The 25,455-nt window shown below is 45.8% G+C and overlaps 7 protein-coding genes across 22 annotated transcripts; 2 read left to right on the forward strand and 5 right to left on the reverse strand.

Annotated features, from left to right (window-relative positions):
• Positions 1 to 196: 196 nt before the first annotated feature.
• Positions 197 to 921, reverse strand: LOC117592522. Its single transcript, XM_034286373.1, has 4 exons — positions 889 to 921; positions 640 to 795; positions 418 to 582; positions 197 to 352 (listed from the first exon to the last, which is right to left on the reverse strand). The coding sequence occupies exons 1-4, from the start codon at positions 919 to 921 to the stop codon at positions 197 to 199; spliced, it is 510 nt and encodes a 169-aa protein (XP_034142264.1).
• A 794-nt stretch (positions 922 to 1,715) lies between these two features.
• Positions 1,716 to 3,645, forward strand: LOC117583770 (5'-AMP-activated protein kinase subunit beta-1). 2 transcript variants are annotated; one of them, XM_034272327.1, is made up of 3 exons: positions 1,737 to 2,647; positions 3,009 to 3,239; positions 3,325 to 3,645. In XM_034272327.1, the coding sequence occupies exons 1-3, from the start codon at positions 2,024 to 2,026 to the stop codon at positions 3,469 to 3,471; spliced, it is 1,002 nt and encodes a 333-aa protein (XP_034128218.1). In that variant the 5' UTR covers positions 1,737 to 2,023; the 3' UTR covers positions 3,472 to 3,645. The 2 variants fall into 2 exon arrangements, with proteins under 2 accessions (XP_034128226.1, XP_034128218.1); XM_034272335.1 differs by lacking the exons at positions 3,009 to 3,239; positions 3,325 to 3,645 and adding an exon at positions 2,702 to 2,776 and having other exon boundaries at positions 1,716 to 2,671.
• A 29-nt stretch (positions 3,646 to 3,674) lies between these two features.
• On the reverse strand, positions 3,675 to 6,663 carry LOC117583754 (phospholipase ABHD3). 3 transcript variants are annotated; one of them, XM_034272279.1, is made up of 4 exons: positions 6,487 to 6,662; positions 5,770 to 6,132; positions 5,301 to 5,478; positions 3,675 to 5,248 (listed from the first exon to the last, which is right to left on the reverse strand). In XM_034272279.1, exons 2-4 carry the CDS (start codon positions 5,964 to 5,966, stop codon positions 4,037 to 4,039), a joined length of 1,587 nt encoding a protein of 528 aa, XP_034128170.1. In that variant the 5' UTR covers positions 5,967 to 6,132; positions 6,487 to 6,662; the 3' UTR covers positions 3,675 to 4,036. The 3 variants fall into 3 exon arrangements, with proteins under 3 accessions (XP_034128170.1, XP_034128180.1, XP_034128189.1); XM_034272289.1 differs by lacking the exon at positions 5,770 to 6,132 and having other exon boundaries at positions 6,487 to 6,663; XM_034272298.1 differs by lacking the exons at positions 5,770 to 6,132; positions 6,487 to 6,662 and adding an exon at positions 6,133 to 6,263.
• A 134-nt stretch (positions 6,664 to 6,797) lies between these two features.
• On the forward strand, positions 6,798 to 15,639 carry LOC117583666 (DENN domain-containing protein 1A). 7 transcript variants are annotated; one of them, XM_034272145.1, is made up of 10 exons: positions 6,798 to 7,236; positions 7,434 to 7,628; positions 9,808 to 10,078; positions 10,139 to 10,192; positions 10,267 to 10,527; positions 10,588 to 11,043; positions 12,559 to 12,591; positions 12,710 to 13,255; positions 13,603 to 14,118; positions 14,866 to 15,639. In XM_034272145.1, exons 1-10 carry the CDS (start codon positions 7,220 to 7,222, stop codon positions 15,373 to 15,375), a joined length of 2,859 nt encoding a protein of 952 aa, XP_034128036.1. In that variant the 5' UTR covers positions 6,798 to 7,219; the 3' UTR covers positions 15,376 to 15,639. The 7 variants fall into 7 exon arrangements, 6 of the variants coding, with proteins under 6 accessions (XP_034128036.1, XP_034128045.1, XP_034128028.1 ...); XM_034272137.1 differs by having other exon boundaries at positions 6,799 to 7,236; positions 14,863 to 15,639; XM_034272154.1 differs by lacking the exon at positions 12,559 to 12,591 and having other exon boundaries at positions 14,863 to 15,639.
• LOC117583782 (glutathione S-transferase 1) lies at positions 15,594 to 18,713 on the reverse strand. 3 transcript variants are annotated; one of them, XM_034272368.1, is made up of 4 exons: positions 18,710 to 18,713; positions 16,518 to 16,613; positions 16,397 to 16,445; positions 15,594 to 16,329 (listed from the first exon to the last, which is right to left on the reverse strand). In XM_034272368.1, exons 2-4 carry the CDS (start codon positions 16,610 to 16,612, stop codon positions 15,799 to 15,801), a joined length of 675 nt encoding a protein of 224 aa, XP_034128259.1. In that variant the 5' UTR covers position 16,613; positions 18,710 to 18,713; the 3' UTR covers positions 15,594 to 15,798. The 3 variants fall into 3 exon arrangements, with proteins under 3 accessions (XP_034128259.1, XP_034128251.1, XP_034128240.1); XM_034272360.1 differs by lacking the exon at positions 18,710 to 18,713 and adding an exon at positions 18,027 to 18,031; XM_034272349.1 differs by lacking the exon at positions 18,710 to 18,713 and having other exon boundaries at positions 16,518 to 16,669.
• LOC117583713 (E3 SUMO-protein ligase PIAS1) lies at positions 16,849 to 23,435 on the reverse strand. Of its 5 annotated transcripts, XM_034272228.1 has the most exons (9): positions 23,139 to 23,434; positions 21,706 to 22,392; positions 21,385 to 21,625; positions 21,095 to 21,329; positions 20,851 to 21,017; positions 20,689 to 20,777; positions 20,478 to 20,628; positions 19,191 to 19,254; positions 18,866 to 19,080 (listed from the first exon to the last, which is right to left on the reverse strand). In XM_034272228.1, the coding sequence occupies exons 1-9, from the start codon at positions 23,262 to 23,264 to the stop codon at positions 19,005 to 19,007; spliced, it is 1,836 nt and encodes a 611-aa protein (XP_034128119.1). In that variant the 5' UTR covers positions 23,265 to 23,434; the 3' UTR covers positions 18,866 to 19,004. The 5 variants fall into 5 exon arrangements, with proteins under 5 accessions (XP_034128137.1, XP_034128099.1, XP_034128129.1 ...); XM_034272246.1 differs by lacking the exons at positions 18,866 to 19,080; positions 19,191 to 19,254 and adding an exon at positions 16,849 to 17,075 and having other exon boundaries at positions 23,139 to 23,433; XM_034272208.1 differs by lacking the exons at positions 18,866 to 19,080; positions 19,191 to 19,254 and adding an exon at positions 17,568 to 18,602 and having other exon boundaries at positions 23,139 to 23,435.
• Positions 23,436 to 23,546: 111 nt separating this feature from the next.
• LOC117583763 (phosphorylated adapter RNA export protein) lies at positions 23,547 to 25,300 on the reverse strand. The gene is made up of 5 exons (XM_034272314.1): positions 25,216 to 25,300; positions 24,402 to 25,155; positions 24,244 to 24,335; positions 23,917 to 24,193; positions 23,547 to 23,852 (listed from the first exon to the last, which is right to left on the reverse strand). Exons 1-5 carry the CDS (start codon positions 25,258 to 25,260, stop codon positions 23,644 to 23,646), a joined length of 1,377 nt encoding a protein of 458 aa, XP_034128205.1. The 5' UTR covers positions 25,261 to 25,300; the 3' UTR covers positions 23,547 to 23,643.
• Positions 25,301 to 25,455: the final 155 nt, after the last annotated feature.

The raw sequence follows: 25,455 nt of genomic DNA on the forward strand, positions 1-25,455 counted from the left end.
CGTTTTGATTTTCGTATATCGAAAGCTTGCTCGAGCAACCGCAATCGAAGTTTAAACTTTTTGGAAGCTGTGATCGACCACAGCCGAAGACCTCTTGTAGTTCTCGCTCCAATTCCTGCTGGTACGTTTTTGTGCAACCTCTTCCTACTGTATGGTTAGTGCTATTATAAGGTGATAGAGCTAAAAGCGTTTCAATTTAGAAAATGCGTGCGTATACCGCGATCTCAGCTCGTGGTGTTCCACGGTAGGAGAATTTATTTTTGACGCAGTATTCACCCTCCGGGAATGGCAGAACCCTGGTGAATTTCTCGTTCATAAAGCTGATCGGAAGCTTCTCTACAAATACGTCATGCTGTGAATATTAAAGCGAAAATCATCAGTCGAGCTGCAATGTATTATAGGTATGTATGACCTCACATCGTAGGGACAGGAATGGTTCAAGTTCGAGTAGGGGGAAATCAGCCCAAAGAAGAATCGAGTCGTCGGATTCATTTTCCCAGCCAATATCACGCAGGCGTTGGTTGTGAAGTTAAACAGGAATGGTTTGTAGCCGTTCAATCGCTTGAACACCTGCGTATGGACCTGGAATGACACTGGATGATGATGACGATCGAAGTTTAGGTGGAGAAAACTACTAACGGTAGCACTGTTCAGCGGGAGCACGTGGATATTGGTGCTAACGGTGAGGTATTTGTAGGTTCGGTTGTAAGACTTCAGAAAACACTTGTCAAACTCCACAAACTCTCGTTCTAAGGTCGTACATTTCAGATTGGTGAACTCGAATTTGCAGCTGACCTGAAAGAGGAAGCCATATTCAGTTAGCATGGGCCAAGATCCTTGGTCCGTCTCCCTCCTTACGTCAAAAACTGCGCATGCAAGCAATATCACAGAGATTTGCGAAAACGATTTGATCGCTGTCATTGTTACTTGGCAATTGGAAACCTGTACATCAATTCATTTTTGATATTATGTATTGCGAAAAATAGAATCTTTCCCAATCCGAAGCATAGATGCTCTTAAGCTCCATCGTACGCGGGAAAGCATTCCCTTGGATACGAGCTTCGGTATGAAATAATGTCCCCTATTGAAGAGAGAGGGCCTAATGAAAACGTTTTAACTGTTCAAGCATGAAATATACCTGCTCGTTAGTACAAATATACATATAGTTGAAACGTGCGTTCATAAAGCAATCGGGCAGTCGAAAATAAGAAGAAAAAACTGGACAGGATAGAAGATCCGGGGGAGACACTGTTGGGGGAGGACGGCTCTGGCATGCAATTATAGAATTTATATTGGAAAAATTATATTTCGATGTATTTGCTTGGTCTTTTAAGGTCTGCTGAAATGTTCAAAATAAAACGGCAATAAGCTCCGGTTATCGCACAAAAATACCGATACCGAGCTATCGTGTACAAAAAATACAATTTTTGTTGAGCTTTCTTGCTAAACTCATATTTTATAAAGAATCGTATCAAAGAGCGTCCTCAAACTTAACCAATCTTATAGACAATCTTGTTAACAAACGAATAAAATTATATTTTTAGTGGTGAGTGTCCTAATGAGCTTGTAATATTAAGAAGAACATCAAACTTGAGGAAAATTATTTTCCTCGGTATATGTACGGTATATTTTGTAATGGAAAGGTATATTTGGTATATTTTTGAGGGTCCGACGGTATATTTGATCGACAAGTCCGCATACTGCGAATATACATATGTAAATTGTTTATAATTAGCCATTTTTGGCGAGACAACCGATTGAATAATGCCGTTTTCTGCGTATTAAATGCCAAATATTGCTTTTGCATCGAAACAAATCGTAACTCCGAGCCGTAAAAAGTGTATTGGACCAAACAAAACACGGAAACGAAAGAGCGAATAAGCCAAAAACGAGAGAGACGTGCCAAGGAAAACAAAGTAAAGTGCCAAAACAGCAAGAGAATCGAGAACTGATTTCGTCAAGAGGCGAGCCGAGCCGTAACCTTCTAGAAAGACTGCGACGACGGCAATAACTGCTCTACAATATGGGTAATGCGGGCAGCTCCACCGTCCATATGCGAGAGCGCCACAAATCCACCGACCTCTCAACGCCAAGTTCTCCCGCACATTTTCGTGACTCGGTTTCAAGCGCGGCTGGGGGTGGTGGGGCGGCTGGCGCACATGGCGGGAGTGCAGCTTTGGCTGGAACTGGAGCGGGAGGCCAAGCTTTCACGTTCGACAAAAAACATACAGCAGTCTTGAACGAAGGCTCATCGCAAGACGACGACGACCCGTATTATACGGGCGCGGGGGCGGGAGCAAAACGCACAGCTGATAGCAGCGAAGCAACAGCTGTTCTACGCAGCGGCAGTGGAGAGAAATTAATCATGGATAACACCGAAGAAGAGCAGCAGGCCGCTGGATCACTGCTGGACCCAATTGCTGGGATTGGCGGTGACGACGACGAGCCACCGAAAACGGCCCTGCCCACAGTCCTTCGCTGGGATGGCGGTGGCAAGAATGTGACCATCTCGGGCACCTTCTCCAACTGGCGGCCCATCACAATGGTCCGCAGCCATGGCAATTTTGTGACCATCATCGATCTGCCCGAGGGCGACCACCAGTACAAATTTTGTGTGGACGGCGAATGGAAGCACGATCCAAAGCTGGTGAGTCAATTAGGGAAAATCGATATTCTATATGTACTTACATATCATATGTAGATTCTTTGGGGCTCCACTCGAATGACGCAGTTACTGATTTTCGTTGCTGCTGTTGTGTAATCGCAGTAAACAAGAGCGAAAGCCCCAGGGTAATCACTATTGGGTGTCAATGTGAGAGATGAGCATTTGGCCATTTTTCCACCACAGTTTTTACTTATTTTAATGGGAGAAAAATGTAAACATTATGAAACAACAATTTTAATACATACACATGTAATGTGAACGAATATTTATAGACACCACTGTAATGAAGTTGAATGGAATGTAATTACAATCAATTGCTATTACTCATTGTTTTGCATTACAGAAAAGCGTGGACAACGATGAGGGAGAGAAGAACAATTTGGTGTCTGTGCGGCCATCCGATTTCGAGGTATTCCAAGCTCTGGCCAAAGACAGCGAGAACGTGACCAATTATGCGGAGAAGGAGTACTCGCAGGAGGTGCCGCAGGCCAAGCCCTGGGAGAAGGTGTCCGGCCCTCCCGTGCTGCCGCCCCACTTGCTGCAGGTCATCCTAAACAAGGACACTCCTCTCTCGGTGAGTTACTGACTGACTGACTATCCGCAGTATATCGATAAGCATCTCATCTTACTGGGATCTCTTTTACAACTCGTTGTTGCAGTGCGAGCCCACATTGTTGCCTGAACCAAACCACGTGATGCTGAATCACTTGTATGCTCTATCCATCAAGGAGGGAGTCATGGTGCTGAGTGCCACACATCGCTACCGCAAGAAATACGTGACGACGTTGCTCTACAAGCCCATTTAGACAGATGGTCATCTGGTTTAGCTATAAGAATCTGGGTTTAATGAGTGAGTGTTCATGGTAATCCATATTCACTCGTATCTCGCCTGCCAAGTCGCATGGGATGTGTATTTTATTTGTTCTCTTTATTAAGCGTTGTATTTTTTATTAGTTAAATATACGGAGTTTGTAAAAATATAAGATTATTGCATTGTGTCACATATATTTTGAATTTACGTCTAAGAATCGTAAAGCTTTTTGTCTCTATTCCAATCTGATATGTACCTAATGTCACGAATACTATTAATAATTTAAGCATCTCTACAGCATCCTGTTTTGTTTTGTTCCCCTAACTGACTTTGACTTACTGAGTATTACAACACTTTGGATTAGGATTTTGATCAATTGTTTTTTCCATACAACTATTCATCTATCACATGTGTTCGGAAAGTCTTCGGAATCGCAAACGGAATTCATGTATGCGCAGGTAATTTTGTTTATTTTTGTTTAGTTTATCGTAAAGAAACGAAACGCCTCTAGTTAGGCAATAGTTGAGCAAGAGTATTGTGATGCTCGCATCAAACAGCTTCTACATGAGCTTAACCTTGTGGTCTAGATGCTCCACCACTTCCACCTTCTTGTTTAAGAGCAGTGGGGACGCAGCCAGAGCCAGTGTCTGTTTGGCCAGAAAGCGTTCGTGCATTTTGTTGGAGGTGTGCTGAAACTCGCCATCCACGTCAAAGAGGGCCTTGGTAAAGTACTCCGTGAACAGTCGACCCATGTATTGATCCCTTGTGGACGGCCACCAGCCCTCTAGGAAACCGATGTGGCCTCCGCGCGCCGTGATAACAATTGCCACATGGGTACACTGATTGGCCGCCTTGACGGGGATGGCGTCCAACGGTTGGAACGGATCATCGGCAGCACTCAGACAGAGGAGCGGCACTGAGATGTGATCCAGCTTGTTGTGGAGCGTGGCATCCGTGTAGTAGTCGTTGACATGGGCATAGCCAAACTGCTTGGCGGTGAACAGCTCATCGAACTCCTTGATGGTTGTGCAGCGCAGTATGCGCTGTATGTCAATGTCCGAGTCCTGGTAGATGTCCCTGTAAATTTCCAAGTGGTTGGCCAACGTTCGGCACAGGCTGCCAGCAAGATGGCGACCCAGCAGGCTGTTGATAACTGGCTTCTCAATGCTGGCGCTGCCCTTGTGGACATCCCACGGCACAGAGATGATTTTGGCCGCCGACAGAATGCTACGGGCCTCCTCGCTCTTGCGTGCCAAATAGTTGCCCAATATCAGGCCCCCCATGGAAATGCCTGTGGCCCCCAGTTTGCAGTGAGACGGCAGGACCTTCCTCACATGCTGAACCACCTCGCAGAGATCCTCACAATTAGCTGCACAGTAGAGCCGTGGTGTCTTCAGCTCAATGCCACCGAGGCCGCGATTATTGAAGACCACCACTCGCATTCCGGACTGCTGAGCGGCGAGGACCAGACACTTGATGTACTCCGCCTGCGACTCGCCGGTCAGTCCGGGCAGTATGAGAATGCAAGGAGCATTCTCGTTGCAGCCCTCGTCCATCCAGTCTAAGGCCACCTCTCCGCCATCCTTCAGGCTGAGTATCTCGCGGCGGTAATTGATTCGCGGCAGACTCTTGGAGCGCAGCAGGCTCGCAAGAACGGTCTGGGCACGGCTCTCAACGCACCAGAAAGTGGGCCAGTACTTGTTCTCCAGGGTGGGCACCATCCGAATCAGGTATTGCTTGAACGGCCCGTCCGAACAAGCGATTATCGGTCGCTGTAATTATATTGCATTAGCCAGCCACGGGAAATGACGACATCGCACTCACCTTGACCACCTGGATTAGGTAATAGACTACATAGGCAATAATGGCCAGGCCGAGCACATGAAGACGCGGCAGGTTTGAGAGGTACGCGTACATCGAGTAGAACATCGCGACTGGCTCCGAGTGAAACTTTCTTACTGCTAATTTGGAACTTTGTGCACGAGAACGGGACGAGCGGCAACTGGAAGGGTGGAATCAAATCAGGAATGAAATCATTTATAACAATTGTTGTATGAATAGCATGAATGAAATTGTCCACAGTCACTGGTTGTTATGGCTAAGTACGAAAGTACTTGGACAAGGAGGTGGCATATCTAATCGTGGCTGTGTTTAATGTATGCATATGGATTTTGATTGAGCGAGTCATTATCAAGAGCGGGCATGGGGCATAGAACATGGCACTTGGCACTTGGCACATGCCTTGAATGGGACACACAAGTTTGTTAACGGCTCTCTTATCTGTCTCACTCACAGCAGTTCTCGGTGGGGTTGTAGTTGATGATGATGATGTTGGTGCTGGTGGCTGCTGTTTCTCCTGCTGGCACTGCCGGACGCCAGGCGTACAGCCTGGACGGCACAGCCGCGACTTGTGCATAGCAAGTCGGAGAGATTGTAGTAGACGGCCGCTACCTTTAGGTGGTGGGGTCCGCGGGCAAGAGCACACAACATGGCTGGCAATCAAGCCGTATCTAAACTAATGCTTATCACTACTACAATTCGATACTGTGAAAAGAGTTTACGCTACAAGTGATATGGCTATTGCTATTGCTACAATTTAGTGTCCGGTCACCGCCAATTTTACTGCTTTGCATAACGGTCCAAAAAGTGCGCTTACCTTGAAAAACGGAAAATAAAAATTTTTAAATAAAATTTGGACAATAATTTTGAATGATTTTTATATTATTGATGTGAAACACGAGTGAGACGAAAGCCTGTTTGAGTTAGCTGCAGTGGGTGTACGGATACTAATGACTGACCCCCGTTCGAGGTGGCTTCGAACGGCATCATCACGTGCAGCAACCAAAATCAATAGACAACCCAGACGCGGCCATGGGTGCGAGTGGGCAACCATTGGATACTCATCGACATATTTAGTGGGTGTTATAGGTGCTGGCAATTACGGTGCCAAGAATGACGAAACCAACCAACCGAATACATGCGGATGTATACTATAACACTCTTTGCTTACTTTTTTGCTGTACTTTTTGTCGCTGGGCACAGAACAATTCTATATAGCAAGCAACTGCTGGGCAGACACGCACTTATGTAAGCTTACAAATATGATGCATTTTATTGCGCACAAACAGCTAAACAATATTAACAAAACCCATTTGTTTGTTGTTGTAAATAAATGATAATGTGGACACACACAAACTAACAAAAACACGCCAACGCCAATAACTCGAATCGAAGCACCAACAGCTGATCTGCTGCACATCGAATACGCCCGCGATACCATCGATAGGTGCACAGCTGTTGCGATATTTCGATGGCAGCATATTCGATAACAGGGCCCCGTCCATGTCATTTCGGGTGCGTTTCGCGTTTTTTTTGTAGCCTTCCGAAATTGCTTGCATAAAAATAAGGGTTTCAAGTGAATTAATAATATATTGTGGCTCATCGTATGTGTGTGGCAGCATTTTATTGTGCAGTGATCCCCTCCCTTCGTGCAAGTAGTTCAGCAGGGCAGTGAGTGAACGTGTAAAACAAGAAAACAACGAAAATGATTCAATGACGTCGCGAAACGAATCCGAATCGACAAAGAGAAAGAGCAAGAAAAGTGGACTGTATCTGCTTCCCACCCGTATGCTGGGCTGGTTGACAGCATAATCAGTATTAAAATTGTGTAAAAACACCAACAAACTTAAAATCAATACCACTGAGAGAGGAAAACATGTGCTAAACATCAACTACGCTTCAAAATGGGATCGCGTATCAAGTGAGTATATTCCCATTCAACCTGCCGTTTGCCTGCTTGCAGTGGGCGTTTCGCTTGGCTGCCGCCTGCCTGGCCAGTCAATGATAGAACCGAGCCGACTTTTCGCCCCCTGCTCCTACTCTCACGAGTCGTGCATAATAATATTTATAAATGACAACTCCAACTTCATAATTGCTGTGCTCTGTTGTCATCGACAGGAACGATGTAAAGAAACTCTTCGAGTTTTGGTGCGAAATCAAGCCCACACCCGGCCTGGAGCGCGGAACAAGCCCACGGAACGGCGCCGCCGCAACTCCCGCAGGCGTGATCGTGGAGAGCTTCCCAGAAGGATTCCGCGATAAAGAGGTGCTAACCGGCATACCATCGTTTGCGTTTCCCTGCGATCTCGAAAGGTGCGTATTTCACTGCTCCCTCCCTCCCTCACTCTATATGTGAGTATCCCCTCTTTGCTCTTTGCGTGTTTCCGGTCACTTGGCATTAGTCAGAGACGTCCATTTATAAACAATATGCAACACACTGGCACTGTTGCTGTTGCTGGTGCTCGCTGCCTTTGCGCAAGACTCACCGTCGACTTTGGTTGGCATCGCGATCATCCCATAGACAACGGCCACAAAAACAAAAACAGGCAGCTGCCTGTGAATGTTCCATTGATGATTCATATGACCAACCACTACCATTCCACTCTACTCCACTCCGTCCATGAAGCGTACATACAAATGTATGTATAACCTGTTGTGCTGTTGTGTTTTTGGCATTTGTTTACACGGCCTGCTCGCATAACGTACGATCATTATTCAATGCTCTTTTTTGTTGAGCACCATTCGTCATTTTATTTCCTGGATTGTCGTCTGCAACTGTATCAATCTGCTAGCTACGCCATCCGCGTTCTTCAACCTTACGGACTTAGTCATGCCCGAAATCTTTGCAACCTTTCGACGTTCGCAACCCTTTTTATTCTTTATCTCTGCAGCTGGTACTGCTCAGTACCAGTACCAGGAGTAGAGTACCCTTCTAATCACTAAAATACTCCGAAAAGCCAACAATTGAAAGCAATTATATTTTCTGTTCTTCGCTACAAATTAATTAGACCAGTAAATATTGCCTGAAAACGCTTTGACCTACAGCTTATCAATTTTTGTTGATTTTCTCCAACAAAAGCAGTTTGAAGCACACGCAGAGCAGTAGCGATAACGAAAGTCAAGTCCAAGTCAATGTACCGTCCATCCGTCCGTACATCCAATTTCCTTGTCCCAACACCCGCATGAGTTGCGCTTTGTTTGTTGTTTGTCGTTGGCCGGTCTGCCTTTGCATATTGAATTAAATAATGACACGATCGGATCCGAAACACTTAAATCTAACAACTCTTTATGTAACGCTCCGCAAAGCGCAGAAAACACTCGACTCGAGACATATGCAAAGTTAGTGGACAATGGGAAACGTGCTCTCTGGTAATAGGACTTTGCTCCATCATTGTGGCTTAGACTTGCGAAATTGCCATTCATTTTGAATGCTTAAATATGAAAGAGAGACACAATCTATGCTAAAAGGGTAGCTTTGGTGCTCTCGATACTCTTTATTCAACATTTTCCCTTCCCTTTAACTTGCACCCACCAACACTTCTTACTCGCTCCTATATCGAACAGAATAACGGACAGCAAAGTAACGGAAACAAGTCAAAAAGTCAAGGCGAAAACCATTTCGAGTGCAAGCGACCAAAATACATTATTTTACGCTTTAAACTGTTCCTCGATTTCTTATTAATTGATAAGAAATATTCTTGAGAAATTTATCTCAGTTGTTGAATCACTAAGAAAGCTGTTAATTAATGACAGAAAACAGTTGCACTTACAGCAAAATAATATAGTAAGGGTATTGAAAGGGCCGCTTAAAATTAAATGCACAAATCACGGGAAAGCTTAACGGACGAAGTGAATGAAATTCAAATGATTTGTATGTTTTAATAATTAATTTTGAATTCACATCAGACGTTTTGTGCGGCTTTTCGCGTTGTATATGTGTACAGACGCGTAGATGTTGTTGGCGTGGTCAGTGCGCTGCGAAATCACTTTTATGTGGGTTAAGAGCCGAAATAAAAGAAGACGAAAGCAGACTTAACGCGCCAACGGTTAGCGTTAGTCATTGAAGTGAGTCTCCAAGAGGATTTTGGAGGTCTGTTCTTCGTCTGTTGTACTTTGTACATCTGTTTACAATTTATCAGGCATGGCAAGCCATTGGGCAACTCAAGACAAGGCCATGCGATGGACGATGAGGTGTTCCCAAGCGGATGCGAACAGGGAAAACGATTCATGAATAACCTTCCAGGGGAATTGGCGAACTTTGGACCACTTTTGATCTAATAAAAGTGATGCAGAACTGTGATGCGAAATAATACATGTAGATCTGTTGCATTAAAAACGATCATCTATAAAGCAAGAGACTCTATACAAAAATAGCTCTGTAGCCTACTACAACTGATGACCGAGATTTGCAAATGTTTCCCTAGATTAAACCCAATTGTGCTTCATTCTTCATTTACTTATGTGTGCATATCATCTTTTATCATCCACACAGCGAATCGGTGCAATCGTATTCCTTTGTCCACACCACCGGCGACTCAAAATGGCGTTTTGGCTTCTGTCGACACGATCCCAAGGCGAACACAGCGATGGTTTTGATCACCTACTTGCCGTGGCACGACACCTTCCTGAAATTGTTGCCCGTGCTAGCGGAGTTGAGGCGAACCGATGCGACTGGCTTCAAGACGTTCCTGTCGGAGGCCTACAATCGTGGAGTGCCCGACTCGGGCGGCAGCTTGACGGTGTTCTACAACAGTGGACGGAGTGTAAGTCCCAATTTATCCGGCTAGATGTTGTAATTATATTTATATTTAATTTTTAAACAGCACTTTATATTCGAGCGTCCGCTGCAGTTCCAATTGCCAAGCATGCCGGAAAACGTGAGTCTCAAGCATTATCGAATTAAATATTTAATTAATTAATCTGTTATTCGGTTATTGGTTATCCGTGACAGCACAATCTAAGTCTGTACTACAACTTTGTGGATCCCAAGGAGATGATTGCTGTGTTTGCGGCCATGCTGGCCGAGCGGCGGATCATATTCACCTCGCGACACCTGGATCGCCTCTCCTCGTGCATACAGGCGGCCAATGCATTCCTATTCCCCATGGTCTGGCAGCACATATTCATCCCGGTGCTGCCGTGGGAGTTCAAAGACTACCTGGGTGCCCCGATGCCATATTTAATTGGTGTGCCAAAGCCAGTGCTCGAAACCGTACGTAGATGGACTGCCCATAGTGTTGATTATGATGATTGTGTGTTTCTGTTTCATTAGGTATCCGAGGATGAGCTCGGGGAAGTTGTAATCTTAAACTGTGATACAAATACATTTGAGAGTCCCTTTGACGATGTGCACGACATGCCTGCGGAGATTGTGTCGCAGCTGAAGAAGCATCTGAATCACACGCAGGACCACATCGGTGATCGCATCTCGAAGATATTTCTGAATGCGCTGGTGCAGCTGATTGGCGGCTATCGGGACGCCGTTGAGTACCACGAGACCAGCAAGACGTTCAACCACGACAAATTCATTGAATCTCGGCCGGCTCATTTGCGGCCATTTCTTGCCAAAATGATGGAGCTACAGATCTTTGCCCAGTTCATCGATGATCGCCTGAAAATGCTCAACAGCGGCCTAGGCTTCTCCGACGAGTTTGAGCTGGAGACCGTGCGCTATGCGGAGAAGATGCGCAAGCGTGGCCGCAACTTTCTCAAGAATGTCAAGGACAAGGTGAGCCGCGGAGGAGAGCCAGGCAAACGATAGCCGCTAGCCGCTAGCCGCTAAGCCCATCACCATTCCCTGCAGCCCATCCCATCCCACAGCACATCCCCACCACCAAAGCATCATCCCCATCAAGTCGGGTTTGTCGGTTTTGGAGAAGGAATGAACAGAACAAAGCTCTGCCGCTAACAGACCCTGCCTGCTACCGCCCTACGCTTAAGTTTCCCATCACCCACCCCACTATTTCCCTCCATATGATATTCTTACATTTGATTTGATCTCTATTTCGCAGTATTATTTGGGAAAGCGAAGTGTGTCGCGAGTGTTTGCCAAGAACTTGTATAGAGGGCCAAATGCCATGACAATACAAAGCCCATCAATAGCAAATACCAATATCCAAACGAGTAGAATGTAACTCTATCTCCCCAAACCAACACCTCTACCTCTCTCTCAACAAATGTTAGTTCAATATAAATTATATGCCTAAGCGATTTATCGTCCTAACAACAAGCGATTTCAATCGCAAACGCAACTGCAACTGCAACTGCACTTTCTTCATAACTCCACTTAATTTCTGTTTGGCAAAACTAAAACCAAAATCTACAGTTATCTACAGTTTCCTACGTTGATGAAATAGTTGAATGTTTTAGTTAGTTTGCGTTTTATCTGTCACTGGCTTAAACATGATCCGTCAGTCTTCATTTAGTCGGCAGTACATCTAAAAAAAACTTGTAGAACAGCGGTGGGCACGTCCCTGCTGTCACATGAATGCTCGGGACGCACAAGTGAAAAGAGAGTTCCCTCTGCATGATGCTCGTTTCGAGTTTTACTGATAAATGTTTTTTCTTGTTGTTGGACTGCTCCCAAACTCCCAAAAGCGCATGTCCACCGCTGCTTAACAACATTCTTGGTTATGGTTTTTGTTGAATAAAAGCAGGCTTCTTTCGTACTAATACAAAAACACTCTCTGTAAGGACTAACGAACCATCTACGCTACATATATTTTTATGGGTAGCTACACCCTTAATATTGCTATCTATCCTAACCTTTTCATACTCTATTTTCCCTAGGAATTCCCCTCACTCTGTAGTCTCCCAAGAACTGTGTACTAACTCATACATGTGCCCATCATTAACGCTCTTTTTAAGCTGAAAATCCATTCAGAACTGAGGGACAAAGGTGACTTTTACCTGTCCCCCTGGCTCTGATCTTGATCTCATTCATCACTCGACAAGCCTCATTGCTCTCGTAGCTTCTATCAGCAGTGCCATCGTAAACATTAAACTGAGTGCTAGCTTAAGCGTAGCTTTAGGCTTAATATCCCAGCATTGGGACATCATTATCTCTCATTCACATTGTATATCGCCCGTATCCGTGTCTCCGTCTCGTCTCTCTTTCATATGCCGCTTGGATATCTCTCATGCCACGCACGTAATCCGCACCCGCTGTGTACTACTGTGCTTCTTCTGTACTACTTGCTCTCGTTTCGTTTCTGTTGCTTCGGTTGCGACTCCGCTCTGCCAGACTAATCCTGCTGTTAAGTCTGCCGTCAAATCGGTGAGTGGTCACAGTCCCTAGCTACGAATATCCAAATTATGTCTCTTTGTGTGACCTTCTTCTGCAATGGTTATGGTCCCCTTGCTAACCTGTGTGTGTTTTGCCATCCAATCGTTAGGTGAAGGACGGCTCGCGGGGCATGAAGACCGCCTACAAGGGCTTCAAGACCAAGCTGCGAGAGAACGGCAACCAGTTGGGCGGAACCAATTTCCACTTTGGTCTGGGCTCGCCCACCCACTCGGACCGACCGGATGGCGGCAGTGGTGGATACGTCCGTAGTGGCAGAGGTCTTGGAGCAGCCCACCACTCGGCACCCAGTTCGCCAGTCACCAGCAAGCGGCTAGACAATGGAATCGGAGGCACCCACGGAACGGGTGCCATCACAGGCACCGGCAGCAGTCACACAAACGGCTCGCTGGCCAGAGAGCCCCGGGAGTACGGGGCACGACGCGGGCCAGTTCCACTGGCGATGTCTAGCTCGAGTAGCCACATACAGCCGAACGGTCATGCGTACGGGGCGCATGCTGCTGCTCATTATGGTCATCATCTGGCTGCGTCTCCTGCTGTCAGCTCGGCGAGCTCGCTCTGTTCATCGTCGGAGATGAACCTGTCGCAGGAGCTGCAGAACCATCCACTCTTCAAGACGCCGGCTGTGGATCGCAGTGTAAGTAGTCTGGTGCGGGCGTACGAGAGTCGGCTGCAGCTGCAACAGCTCCAATAGCTGCCAGACTTGCCAATTCTTGAGTTGCCGCTTGCCCTGCCCCCAGCTAACTCGACTCCATGCGTGTCGTCCGTCACTCATCTCGATGTACTGTGAAATTTATGTTATTCTCATGCTCTTCTTGTTTTTGTTTCCGTGTTTGTGTCGTATCTGTGTCCAACTGTCTGTCGCTGTCGCTTCATGTCTCTCACAAACATACAAACACTCAAACCACAACCATACACATGCCACATGCACATGCCACAACACCACATCAACGACATAAACATCATCGCCATTGACCCGCGCAGCTTAAGCCAAGCTCAGATCACCACACCACACGCACTCAGCGAGGAGGAGCGCCGCCGGCTCGACCACCGCCTCCCCAGTCTATGCAGCCCACGCAGCCAGCCTCCGCCTTTTACTACAATCATCCGTATGCCACGCATCAGCACGTGGAGACGAAGCCGCCGCGCCACACCTCCACGCCGACCAAACCACGTCAGCCACTGCCTACCACGGACTCCAGTTTTGATAGTCCACCGGATGTGCAGTCACCGCCCATTCCACCGCGAAGGCAATGCGGCTCCAATGCTGTGGCCGCCACAGCAGCCGCCGTCAGTGCGGAGATCAGCAAGCTGGAGCGTAACTGCTGGCAGGATGATCCAGCAGCACCAAACAATTCCGTACGCAACTCCAACGCATCTTCCACAACATCGACGTCGTCTTCCTGCTCCTCCGGCGCCTCCTTTGTGACGGCCGCCTCAACGTTCTCGCATCTGAATGTCTCCGATCCGCCCATTCCGACACCAAGGGCCAAGAGAGAGGTACACCAGCTGCGTCGTTAATTAACTAAGAAAAGAAGCCCATCCTGGTTGTGGTCCCCCCATACCATCTCACACTAACACACACATGACGTGCCCCCCTACCCATGTAGAGACTGACTCCTCCTCGGCCACCTCCTCCACCTGTTCACATGTCTCATTTGGCCAACGTAGCTAACTCACTTTCAGTTTCAAATCCGTTCATCTGTTTCTCGCGAGAAAGTAGTTTTCATTTTGATCATTTAACGAATTAATTCTCTTATAAAGAGAGTAGTTGTAGACCCCCCACATAAAGTAGAAATGTGTGTAATTCCTTGATCACCAATACAATCAAAACTGTATAGAAACTGTAGACACAAAATCGTGACATTTCGTGAATGTGCTTGAAGAAATGACCTATTTCCAGTGGTTTCCAATTCCGTTCTCTATCTCTCTTCTGTACTGTTTTTGGTGCATTTTGTGGGATATACACACGTGTCCTGCTTCTTTTCTGTTCTGTATCCTTATTCATTCTCAATGCGAATCTAATCTAATCATTCATACTCAATGCTTTGAACTTGTTTTTAATTAATTTACTCGTAGCTGCTTGTAACTGGTAGAAAGTAGTCCCCAATTGCCATTATTGCATATTGTACATCATCCACTTGAGAGCACAGTTGAAATCGAAGCATAGAAACATCCGCACACCCTCTGCTCTAACCGTATTCTAACCAATCCCAACCTATGTCTGTGCCTACCTTCCCGCAGCAGTCCCAGCAGCAGCATCACCACCACCCCCATCAGCCGCTGGAGGACAGCATGAACGATCTGATATCGCTGGACGATAGCAACAACACCAGCTTCGACCTGGAGGACTTTGACCCGCTCAACCAGAATGCACGGCCAATGCCTCCGCTGGGCAAAGTCTTCAACAAGAAATCTTCTACACTTCCAGCGGGCGTCAACAGCAGTGTGGTAACCGCAGCGTCGTCGGGCAACAGTGTCAGCAACCCACTCTATCCGTATTTCGCTCCCAAGCACATGGCTACAGTCGCTGCTGTGACCGGAGGTCGAGCCCCTCCTTTGCCGCCGCAAATTCAACGCAACACCATTGCCGCTAGGCCGGACGATGACTTTGAGCTGCTGCGCAAATACGGGCTGGATCAGTTCACATTAAATGCCAACGCAGCGGAGAAGCAGCATCAGCAGCAGAAGCCGGCCATAATCACGGCAGGAAGTGCAGCTGGCAAGGGTATGAACAACTGGACGACGTTCGATTAGAGGGCAACCGCATCCTGCTAGAGATATATACCAAAATAAGTGTGATTCAAGTTCATTCAAATGTGTTGTAAATAGCTAGGAGATAGGAGATAAACGGAAGTCACGATGGGATCACGAAGATCAATGACCGATGACAGCAAAATAACTCTTAGGAGTCGAGTTCTTCTCAGTGGCCGGTTCTTTCGTTCAGATCAGATCAAAGTAATTAAGAGTCTTGCTTGTGTAAATAATTGTATTTAGTAGGTTGCATGAAAAGGAAGCTATCCATAAAACACGAATTGTAAATTTGACTTCCAAAAATCAAAAGACAGACAGAAAATATTGTAGAAAGGATTTAAACCAATTAGCCTAACAAAATATATCAATAAATTCGAGTTTAATATACAACAAACACGCTAACTGAATGTATTCCTCGTGGAGGGTCTACTTCAACTTGTTTGCGGCCATACAACTCCTAATCCGTGCATTCAGTGCCTCGGCTCCCTTGAGATTGATCTCCTCGTTGTCGGGTATCAATGAATGCATGCGCTCGAGCCAGGCAGCAATATGTGGATAACGATCTGGATCCGGCGGTATAAGCAACTCCAATGTCACGAGTGTGGTATGAATCGAAACATCGGCCACGCTCAGCTCGTTGCCCACGACAAAGTTCCCCTTCAACAGAAAGTGCTCGAGGTCTGCGTAGGCATTGTGGCAGAGAGTAAGCGATCTCTGGTTGAGGTCACCCTCGCCGCCATAGATGTTGCGTGCCACAATGTCCTTGATTACCTGGAATAGCACCCCGTTTTCGTAGTGCAAGCGGTGGTCAATATGAGCCCGTCTCTTTAGATCCTTCGGATACAGTTGATCGTCCTTCGCATATTTGCCCACCATGAAGCATATGATGGCATGGCTGTCCACATAAACTTCGCCATCGGTGTCCACGAATACCGGAACCTGATGCTGGGGATTGAGCTGTGGGAAGAGTTTAGTTTGCAAAGCTCTTAACAAGCGAAAGGTAATACTAGTCTGTGTGGTATACCTTTAAAAACTCCTCACCGCAATGCTCTTTCTTGGTGAAATCGACAAGCCTGCTTGCAAAAAGAATTTACTTTTGTAGAAATCGATGAGATAAATGGCAGGCAGTTGCGGGGGCGACTTACTTGAGCTCCAGGTCCAAGCCAATTAGCTTTGCAGTAATCATGCAAGCCCTGGCTGGAGGACTGAACAGAGCGTAGTACAGAATTGGCTTTGACATGCTAAAAAAAACTTTGAGATTTTCTTAACAAAATATATTTAGACGGGCTACAACAAACACCAACAGGTAAAAGTACAGAACAGTGGGGCTGCCAGCCTGCGCGAGTTTAGTGGAGGTGGCATCTCTGCAACAAACAAAAAACAGCTGTTCGAACGCAAACAAACAAACGGATACTGAAATCAAATTTATTCCTTACGTCTAGCTATTTATATGGGGAGTGTTTTAAGCTTAATCAATACTCTTATGAACTTGTACTTTATTGAATTTCAGACCCAATGTATACATACATATACATATATAATAGGGACAAGTCTAAATTCTTTGGGGGTTCTTAACAATGAATATCAGAATCTTACGAACGGGCGTACGGCGGCGGCGCTGTGCTAACGTTAGGGCGAATCTAAAAGATCAATAACAGAATCCTCTTTGCTTTTGACCGCAGCAACCAATCCGCTTTTATCCTCTGCAAGTAAAGAAAAAGTTTCGGATGTGCTCAATAAAAACAAGATTCCAAATGATAAGTTAATTTAAAACTACAAACAAAATGTTGCTCCGCTTAAATTAGGAATTTCTAAATGAACCGCCCCTCGTGCAAAATAAAACAACATGACCTTGTTTGGAATTTTTTTTAATAATATAGTTGAAGTACACATCTTATTGTACATTGATTTCATGTTTGTTCATTCATTTAATTAAGATCGAAACTTAAGGGTTTGGCATCCAATCAAAATCAAAGCAGTTTTTATACTAAATTGGGGTTCATTATAACTTAAAGCTTAAAAAAAGAGTTAAAACTTTAATAGGGAGTTATTGATTTGTAATATTTACTTTAAAATTTGAATTCCTACTTAGTCCGAACTATGTATTTTTTTGTTAGTTGATGCTTCTCTGTGGTGAACTGAATTTATTCGCTCTGATGTGCTAAATATAATAAAACCAAACGCACTTGGGGAGCGAGCACTCGGCAGCAACACTCTATTCCACATCATATGATAATGATAACTAAAATAACTTAGTTAGCTTAATTGTCTCCTCTCGATTAGTGCATAGGAATACGTCCAAATTGCATTGGTAGGACTTAAATATTAACATTTGATTTATGTTTACTAATGTTAGTGGTGCGTAGGGCTATTACATTCCGCGATCGGCCATTCAAAGGTGATGAAAAAATAAATAAATTACGATTGTTACCTATTGTAATTTCTAGTGGGGGAGATGCAGGGTTTTTTTTTTTCGTTTAAAATCCGTTTTTGGGTAAAATGGAGAACCCCGCGAGATGATTAAAAATAAGTGCAGACAAGAAAATCACAACTGGCACAGAAACAACGGAAAAGGGGACATGGATACAGTTTGTTTTACAGTTTTGCACACATAAAGTGGTGGCGGGCAGGTCAGCAATAGTCTCTACTGCAACTTCAACTAGTTTGGTCTGCATCCTGCAACACATACATAAAACAATTTAAAATATCAAGTTCTGCAACGCGATGAATGGATGCCACCGAATTGATGGAATCTATGCAAACAGCTTGTCGAAGGGTAGCCAGCCTCTGAGGTTAAAGTAAATATGATGGCGCCAAATGAGACCCGAGTGTGCGAGGGGAGGGAAGACCAAGCGAAATTAAAAGAGAAAACTGACTGTAAATGCATATAATAATCGAAAATAATAATTCGAATGAGTGTGTGTGTATGTATGTGGATGTGACAAGTGCACGTGTTTTTGTGTGTTTCTATGGACCACCATTTTGACTTTGCCCGGACGATGCTGACGCTGTGGCAGCAGCAGCAGCAGCAACTGCAGCAAGATCCAACAGTTGAAAGTGCTTTTGATCCGCCACCGCAGCAGCCAGGGATTCCAGTAGAGTGGCATGCACTGCTGATGCTGGCTGCTCGTTCTGTTGATGCTGCAATTGCAGCTGCAGTTGCTGTTCTAGTTCTAACACTTGCTGCGACTCAGACGATTGATGTGCCATTATTTGCTGGTCTGGGGATTCTATGCATCGGCGGCAGCACAGAGTCAAACGATACACAAAATGGGAGAGCAGCGGAGAAAGAAGAGAGAGAGAGAGAGAGAAGAAAAGACAAGAAATGCACAGTTACTTCAATTAGTACATACAAATACATAATCATCATATCAACACAACAACAATGGACAAAACAAAACAAAACCAAAAACGCATTGACACGTGGGGCAAGGGAGTGGCAGTGTGGAGCATGGATGCACGCCATAATACAAAAAACCCTCAACTGGCGAACTCTACTAAGATAAATAACATTTTATTTGATGCGGGTACATTTGATAAACTCGTTTCGACAAGTGACAATAAAATACAGAGTAAAAGAACAGACTATTTGGTTTACAAAATTAATAAAATATATGGATTCTTGCTCATCATCAACCCACGTTTGGATGCCTCAAACCGGAACCACCACCGGAACCGTCCTTGCCGACTTTTCTCTGATGGGTTTTACTGCAAGAGAGTGAGTGCACAGAAAGAGATTCATTTCGACCTGATAAGGTATATGCGACGCACTTTCACAGTAAAGTGTTCGCATAAACGAAAGCTGGACCTGAACCTACCGTGAGCGCACCCAGTTCTGTAAATTGACACGCTTATAAAGAGACGAACCCGCATTTCCAGCAACTACAATATAATCAAATAAAATAATAACAAAATAGAGACAAGAATATGAAGACACCAAAATTTTAAACATTAGCAGCTATACTCTTCTAGTTCTTGACCGTCGCCCAAGGGTATGTAGCGAACTCTACGTGTAAGCTGCTCCATTCCGCGATGCTTGACAGTTAGTGGCGGTCTGTAGTCTGTGTTGTTACCAGCTCTACTGCCAATAGCATGCATATTTTGCACTCTCTTCAGTATGACTGACTGCCAGCCCTGGGACAGGAAGATTCCTAAGGCAAGGGCCAAAGCCAAAAGGAAGCGCGCCTGGTAGAAGGCTTTGGAACGCAGCCAGAAGGCGAAATGTGGGGTACTGTACACTAGGTATTCATTGTTGGCCGTCAGGAGAGCGTGGGTGGTATACTCGCACACGACATTCAGCACAATGAGCATTGGAACCCAGATCTGCACCAACATCAGCTCCACCAAGCCCACGATGATCATCAGCTCCAATATCAGTAGGAACAAATGTTGCGAACGAGTCGATGCCATCAAGTTGCTCCAGCCAGGGCGCCATTGAGTCAGCAAAGCCAGCAAGGTCACGGTCACCAACAAGGAAGCTGCGTTCGGCATGAGCACTGTGGCTTTATTATTGAGTGCCGAAATAAGGCTCAAATTGCTCAAGTGCATAATCGCCCCGACGCCAACAATGCACAAGTCTTCCAATTGAAGTATATCCATGTCTTAGAATTTTCAAAGCTTTACAATTTACAGGGCGCGTTTTTTTAGGAAATTTTTCTATACTTTCTCACACAAACTGAAGCGGAACAAACAAGAGAGAATTAACCTCATTTAATATGGGGAAAACTGACAGACAACTCAACTAAGGGGTTCCCTAAAAGAAATCTAACTTAAAAGAGAAGAGTCTCCCGTCAGTTGGATGAATGCTAAAACCAATATACTTGCAAGGGACAGGACGAGTCTGGTAGCTTGCGGTTCTAACGCTACGATTAAAATGCCTTAAATGTACTATGTGTGTGTATGAGATGTGTGTGACTGAGTCTGTAGTGTGGGTGTGGGTGTGTAAGTGAGTTGGGGAAGGTGTGGATGGAACCTTATATATAGATATAAATTTATATATATAGTCTACAAACAGCACTTTATAAATATATATATAAAGAATTCTTGGCTATACAATTATTATTGGTTTACTTATTGTGCTTATTGCAAAAATGGATCCAACATACCAGATTGTTGGGCCTGCTGGGCTGGCGTGTAGGCACGTTGACCGCCACCACCATTACCATTGGAAGTGGAACTAGTGGCGGCTTGCTTTGCAGGAGGACGACGCTTGGCCAGAGGCATATCGTCGTCGGAATCGCTTAACGTCAGATCGACCTGTCAGATCAGATTTCAGAATTACAAAAGACACTCGACAGAGTTGCAGACAAAACTTACAGTTTCACTGTTTGACGTTGACGTTGGCTGGTCGTCTGGTGCCGGAGACAAATCACTCTTCACTGGCTTGGTCTCGTCCGCGATTAGCTCTACAAGGAGAGAGATTTATGAACAGCAATCAGGTCAGTTCGGCTCAGATAATAAGTAGCTTAATGTTCTCACCTATGTCGTCCGATATGACCTCAACCTTTTGAACGGGTTTGGAGGGTGTATCCAAGATTTGAGCTTCGCTGCGCAGCCCCGGGGTACTCCATGAGCCATCTTGATGCAGCTGTATTTCAGTGTCATCGCTCTTTAGCAGGGTCGAGTCCAGGACCTCCTGGAAATAGCTGTTGGGAGTACACAAATTTCACGTTTGATCAGTTACTTTCATGTCGTTTGTTCACAGAGATTTCTATTCACATACCCATCGATAACCAGGTTGTCATATATGGCCGGCTTGTCGCACACCGGGCAATTCCAGGTGGGCTTGCGCTCATTCATTTGCAGGTAGAGATTGGCGTCGAAGCACTGCAAGTGCGAACACGTTGAAGCTCGGCATGGCAGCAGCATCTTCATCTTTCCCAGCGGGCAGTTGAGCGATACCTTCAGCATTGTAGTGGCTATTTCACAGTCGGCATCCTCTGTTAACTTTTCCTTGACTGCAAAAAAAGATTGTTTAATATTTAGATGGATTCTACCAAGAGGTATACTTACTCAGGCCTCGTGTATAATCAGCCGGCTTCACACCCTTACTCTTCATCCGCACCAACAGCTGTGCGGATGTCAGCTTCTTCACCAGATACACTGCCAGGCAGTAGCTGCGCGTGTAGTCGGGACACCACTGAACCATAATGGTGTTGGTAACGGTTGGGGACAGCTTCACGTTGGAGGTAACGTTCACGGGCCGTGGCGGTCGTTTTGGCTCCACATTTGGTCGATTTGTTGGAATGACATTCTGGTGGTGGGAAAGGGATATGGTATTAGAATAGTCCACTGTGAGAGTTTTGGGGAGGAGTTGAAACGATTCACACTTACAGGTAGCTGACACAATTTGTTGTTCACTTTGACATTCACATTGGGAGGGAAGCAGTCCTCTTGGTCGCATGAAGTCTCCACCAGGCAGAAGCGAAGCTGCACTTGAATGGCGTGCTCCACCTTTGAACTGTTGCGAATGTCGCGATTCGATGCGATTTCGGTGGCCTGCTGGGGCGTTAATGTGAAGTAGAAAGGCACCTCTTGGACGCGCTGTGTGCTGCGGGGCACCAGCGTCGACGGCTTAATCAGTGTGCCGAGCACATCGTAGAAGGCAAGCTTTTTCAGTCTCACATCCGGATGTATGGGTAGCTGGTTGCCGTGCGTGTGCAGAAAGGGCAGAACATTGGTTGGCATCTGCGAGGCCATCTGTGCGGACATCTGCGCACCCGGCACCTGGCCTGATCCGCCGCCCACCAGACCTACAGAATTCGGCTGAACCGAAGGTGGCATCTGCAGGTGCGAGTACATTCTCGCGCTATCTATGTATTGCAGCGTGGCGCTTTGTTCTTGCACGGATTGAGCGTAAACTTCTTGTATCTTTGGGGCCAAGAGCTCCAAATTGGTGCGCAGAAATGACAAAATGCGGCTTTGCAGATCGGATTTTCGTCCAGCGAAGGAAATGTTAAGGAACGACAAGACTTTTTGCAGCTCTACGACACGGAGCATCTGCACCATTTGCTCACATTCCTGTAAAGAAAATGGGGAAATCCAATGTTGATCAAATCGCGGTTCCAAAAAAGCGGGACTCTACACCAAGCGCACTCACACTCGCACAATCTTTCACACACATATGTCTGTGTATGCCATATATGTATGAGCATCTATGTGCTTAGACGCGAGCGTGTGCTGTGTGCGGAAAGGGCGTCCGGCATGGTCTCGCCTCGTATATTTAAATAGCTTCTTGGGCTTGGTCTTCACTTTTCGTGAATCCTCAGGTAGATTTCAACTTCCTTTTTGCCAGCCGGACAGACACAGGTCTGCGTTGACAGCCACTATGTACATGGGAAAAATTGTGGCATGTCCCGCAAAACACATTACCTTGCTGGGCAAAAATGGCGTTCATAGAAAGCGCTGCATTTCACTGAACCGATGAGCTCCTCTGATTAGTTGCCCCCCCGACTGAACCGTGCATGCAAACTACAGTTGACAAGATTTTCGTTACTTCCTGTAACTTGTTAATACAAACGCCCGAACAGAATTATTTTTGTCACAGCAATTTTGTTTTGTCCGCACGGTCTGAAATAATATGGCGGATGGCAGTGTTGGCAAACTTCGAACGGGCTTCGTTTGTACTGCTTTGATTGCCTTTTCGTGCACGAGGTGGCGCCACAATATTATTTGCTTGTGGTCACCCTGCTTGCTTATCAATCATCCAATATTTATTGAAAATTGTTTTGGGAATCTGCTGAATTAAACTTTCGGGGAAAACTGACCTTGTATTTGCCCGCATCAAAGGGGTTTACTGTTGTTGGCGCAGTCGACGTTGATTGGTGTCCGGCCGCTGGGGATGTTGCGGCATTTTCCGCCTGCGTGCGAGTTTGCGAGCGGGTCTTTCGCATTACTATTATTTTTATTCCTTTGGTCGATTACACTGTCAACACACAAGTTGCTAGCTCAAGAGCATTAGTCTAGGACACGCACAACACATAAATGTAAACAGTATTTCCTTAATTAATATAAAAAAACGCTACAACAAAATATTTTAAGCGGCGTCCGTCGTGAGTTCGACTAGAGTTGCCAACCAATCGATTTTTCGATATCCTAACGCAACAAACCATCAACCAGGATACCCTAACGCGTTTTAGCAATACCATAACGGGTTCGAATTTGTTTATATTTAATTCCGGCGTCTGAGGCATTTATTTAAATGTACAAATGAGGTTCTAACTATGTAAATTTAGTACAAAATGGGACCCACGTTTAACGCTATGCGTTAGCCTAGAAGAAGTCCATTTCTCCACAGTTTACATCCAAAAAATCGTCATCATAGCTAACCAGTTCCTTAAGGGCCGCCGATGACGCCAAAGCGGCCGCCTTCGATGTAGATGGTAGTTCAGCATTGTCCACTAGATTTATGTTAATCTCGTGTGTCTTATATTCTGGGCTCTCCTGCTCGTGCCCTACTGGAGAAGGCGGAGGGTTCGATACTGTTTGGAAAAACATTCAGTATTAGTGAAAAAGATCTTCAAAGTGTATCCACACGTTGCTTACAACTGCCAGGCTGACTCTGGGTGCTCAGCTCGTCAGCTTGCATATAATGCTCTTTGCGCTGGCATAGCGAAGGCAATTCGGTGCTTTGTTTGCTTAAACACTTCTTCAGCTCCTCTACTTTTCGGTCACGCATCAAGGTCTCGATCTGCTTACGAGACTTGTTCATGTTCTGGCGATCTTCATCAAAGATTGACTTTTTTTGCTCTGGCGTAATATTGTCGTGGTGCTTTAACAAGAACAGAAATACACCGCCTGGTGTACGTCTTCGCCTGCCATTCTGCAAATTAAATCATCAGTATAAAGTCCTTCTTCTTGGCAGCTACTTACTTTGATCATCATGCCGCCATCCGCTTCGATCCGCTGTGTTTCTTTGTACAGCTCCAGGGGCAAGTCCATTCCCAGAACTTCCACAACGCGGACTAGCAATTTGAATAAATGGATTATCGTCATTATTGCCTGTATTTTGAAATTCCCAAAATACTCACTTAGCAACTCGTCTTTTTCTTCGTACAGTTTACTGGCCATCTCTGTTGCCACATCGGATGGATCGCGTCCAGCTATATCGTTTAGGTCGAGAATATGTCGGGGCTCGCACGAATTGTCAGAAGAGCCACTGGTCGACGATGCGCCGCGTCGCGCACGTTGCCCGAGGCGGCTCTTGACCGGTTCCCGCTGAGGATATGCTTCCGTGAGGCGACTCGAGGGACGGCCCCTCTTGTGGGCGGGATGTGACGACGCCTCATCCTCCGATGAATTAGACAACCGCCGCTTTAGCCGGTTTTCGCCATTAAGCCGGTACCTCAGCGAGAAGTCATAGTTCTCAACGTTACGGTCCCGGCTACTACGAGTAACGTCACATCCACGCATATTCTCACTGAGTGCATCTTCCTGAAGGGCGGCTGTCCACACATTGTACTTCTTGAAGCGCGTGCGATTGGGCAGCATCTCTGTCTCTGTGGGGGGAACTCTCCTCATGACCGTGCGCTTGATTCGTTTCTTTCGCTTCTTGTGGCCGCTGTCTGGATCTTTGCGAAGCTTCTTTATGCATCCCTCCTCTGAGGACTCTCCCGAAGAGGACTCGCTGTTTGTCTGGGACTCATCATCATCATCTAGAGCGGTTTGAGTTGGGTGGCAAGTAGTGTGAGGGCTTGCAACATTCTCGGCACTTGTACCCGGCGCGGGAGTGGCTGCAGGTCGTTGCAGCGGTGTATAAATTTCGTCGTCTTCGCTTTCTGATAGCTGCGAATGGATCTGGGTTAGCAACCACCATGTCCTTGGTCACTAAAGAGTTTTACTTACCTCGCCATCCTCTAAATCAACGTCATTCAGCTGCAGTTCCATCATTTTGCAAAATAGAGGTGGAGAACTATCGATGGCACTATCGGTACTATCAATGGTTGGACACTATCGATGGTTCGATGGCGAAGAAGCAGTGTGACCGCGGATTTATCGATACCGCACGAGCCTCAAAAATATATCGAAATATACCTTTTCACAATATACCGTAAGTGTACGGTAACTCTCAAATAATTTTTCCCG

The sequence above is a fragment of the Drosophila guanche genome, unplaced genomic scaffold (assembly GCF_900245975.1).
Source record: "Drosophila guanche unplaced genomic scaffold, DGUA_6, whole genome shotgun sequence".
NCBI lineage: Eukaryota > Metazoa > Arthropoda > Insecta > Diptera > Drosophilidae > Drosophila > Drosophila guanche.

Excerpts from the sequence above, each read along its gene's own strand:
- LOC117583666 (XM_034272137.1), top strand. Across the intron at positions 11,044-12,558 it reads TCAAGAATGTCAAGGACAAG|ACTAATCCTGCTGTTAAGTC; the intron begins GTGAGCCGCGGA and ends CCGCTCTGCCAG. Across the intron at positions 12,592-12,709 it reads TTAAGTCTGCCGTCAAATCG|GTGAAGGACGGCTCGCGGGG; the intron begins GTGAGTGGTCAC and ends TCCAATCGTTAG.
- LOC117583713 (XM_034272208.1), bottom strand. The coding sequence starts at position 23,264 with ATGCGAAAGACCCGCTCGCAAACTCGCACGCAGGCGGAAAATGCCGCA. Across the intron at positions 22,393-23,138 it reads TTGATGCGGGCAAATACAAG|GAATGTGAGCAAATGGTGCA; the intron begins GTCAGTTTTCCC and ends TTTTCTTTACAG. Across the intron at positions 20,778-20,850 it reads GGTCATATCGGACGACATAG|AGCTAATCGCGGACGAGACC; the intron begins GTGAGAACATTA and ends CTCTCCTTGTAG.
- LOC117583770 (XM_034272327.1), top strand. The coding sequence starts at position 2,024 with ATGGGTAATGCGGGCAGCTCCACCGTCCATATGCGAGAGCGCCACAAA. Across the intron at positions 2,648-3,008 it reads GGAAGCACGATCCAAAGCTG|AAAAGCGTGGACAACGATGA; the intron begins GTGAGTCAATTA and ends TTTGCATTACAG. Across the intron at positions 3,240-3,324 it reads ACAAGGACACTCCTCTCTCG|TGCGAGCCCACATTGTTGCC; the intron begins GTGAGTTACTGA and ends TCGTTGTTGCAG.
- LOC117583754 (XM_034272279.1), bottom strand. The coding sequence starts at position 5,966 with ATGTTGTGTGCTCTTGCCCGCGGACCCCACCACCTAAAGGTAGCGGCC. Across the intron at positions 5,479-5,769 it reads CAACCCCACCGAGAACTGCT|TTGCCGCTCGTCCCGTTCTC; the intron begins GTGAGTGAGACA and ends CCACCCTTCCAG. Across the intron at positions 5,249-5,300 it reads ACCTAATCCAGGTGGTCAAG|CGACCGATAATCGCTTGTTC; the intron begins GTGAGTGCGATG and ends ATATAATTACAG.
- LOC117592522 (XM_034286373.1), bottom strand. The coding sequence starts at position 921 with ATGACAGCGATCAAATCGTTTTCGCAAATCTCT. Across the intron at positions 583-639 it reads TCCCGCTGAACAGTGCTACC|GTCCATACGCAGGTGTTCAA; the intron begins GTTAGTAGTTTT and ends GTGTCATTCCAG. Across the intron at positions 353-417 it reads ACCATTCCTGTCCCTACGAT|CATGACGTATTTGTAGAGAA; the intron begins GTGAGGTCATAC and ends TAATATTCACAG.
- LOC117583782 (XM_034272368.1), bottom strand. The coding sequence starts at position 16,612 with ATGTCAAAGCCAATTCTGTACTACGCTCTGTTCAGTCCTCCAGCCAGG. Across the intron at positions 16,446-16,517 it reads GGCTTGGACCTGGAGCTCAA|GCTTGTCGATTTCACCAAGA; the intron begins GTAAGTCGCCCC and ends TTTTGCAAGCAG. Across the intron at positions 16,330-16,396 it reads GCGGTGAGGAGTTTTTAAAG|CTCAATCCCCAGCATCAGGT; the intron begins GTATACCACACA and ends CTCTTCCCACAG.
- LOC117583763 (XM_034272314.1), bottom strand. The coding sequence starts at position 25,260 with ATGATGGAACTGCAGCTGAATGACGTTGATTTAGAGGATGGCGAG. Across the intron at positions 25,156-25,215 it reads TTGATTTAGAGGATGGCGAG|CTATCAGAAAGCGAAGACGA; the intron begins GTAAGTAAAACT and ends ATCCATTCGCAG. Across the intron at positions 24,194-24,243 it reads ATGGCGGCATGATGATCAAA|AATGGCAGGCGAAGACGTAC; the intron begins GTAAGTAGCTGC and ends TTTAATTTGCAG.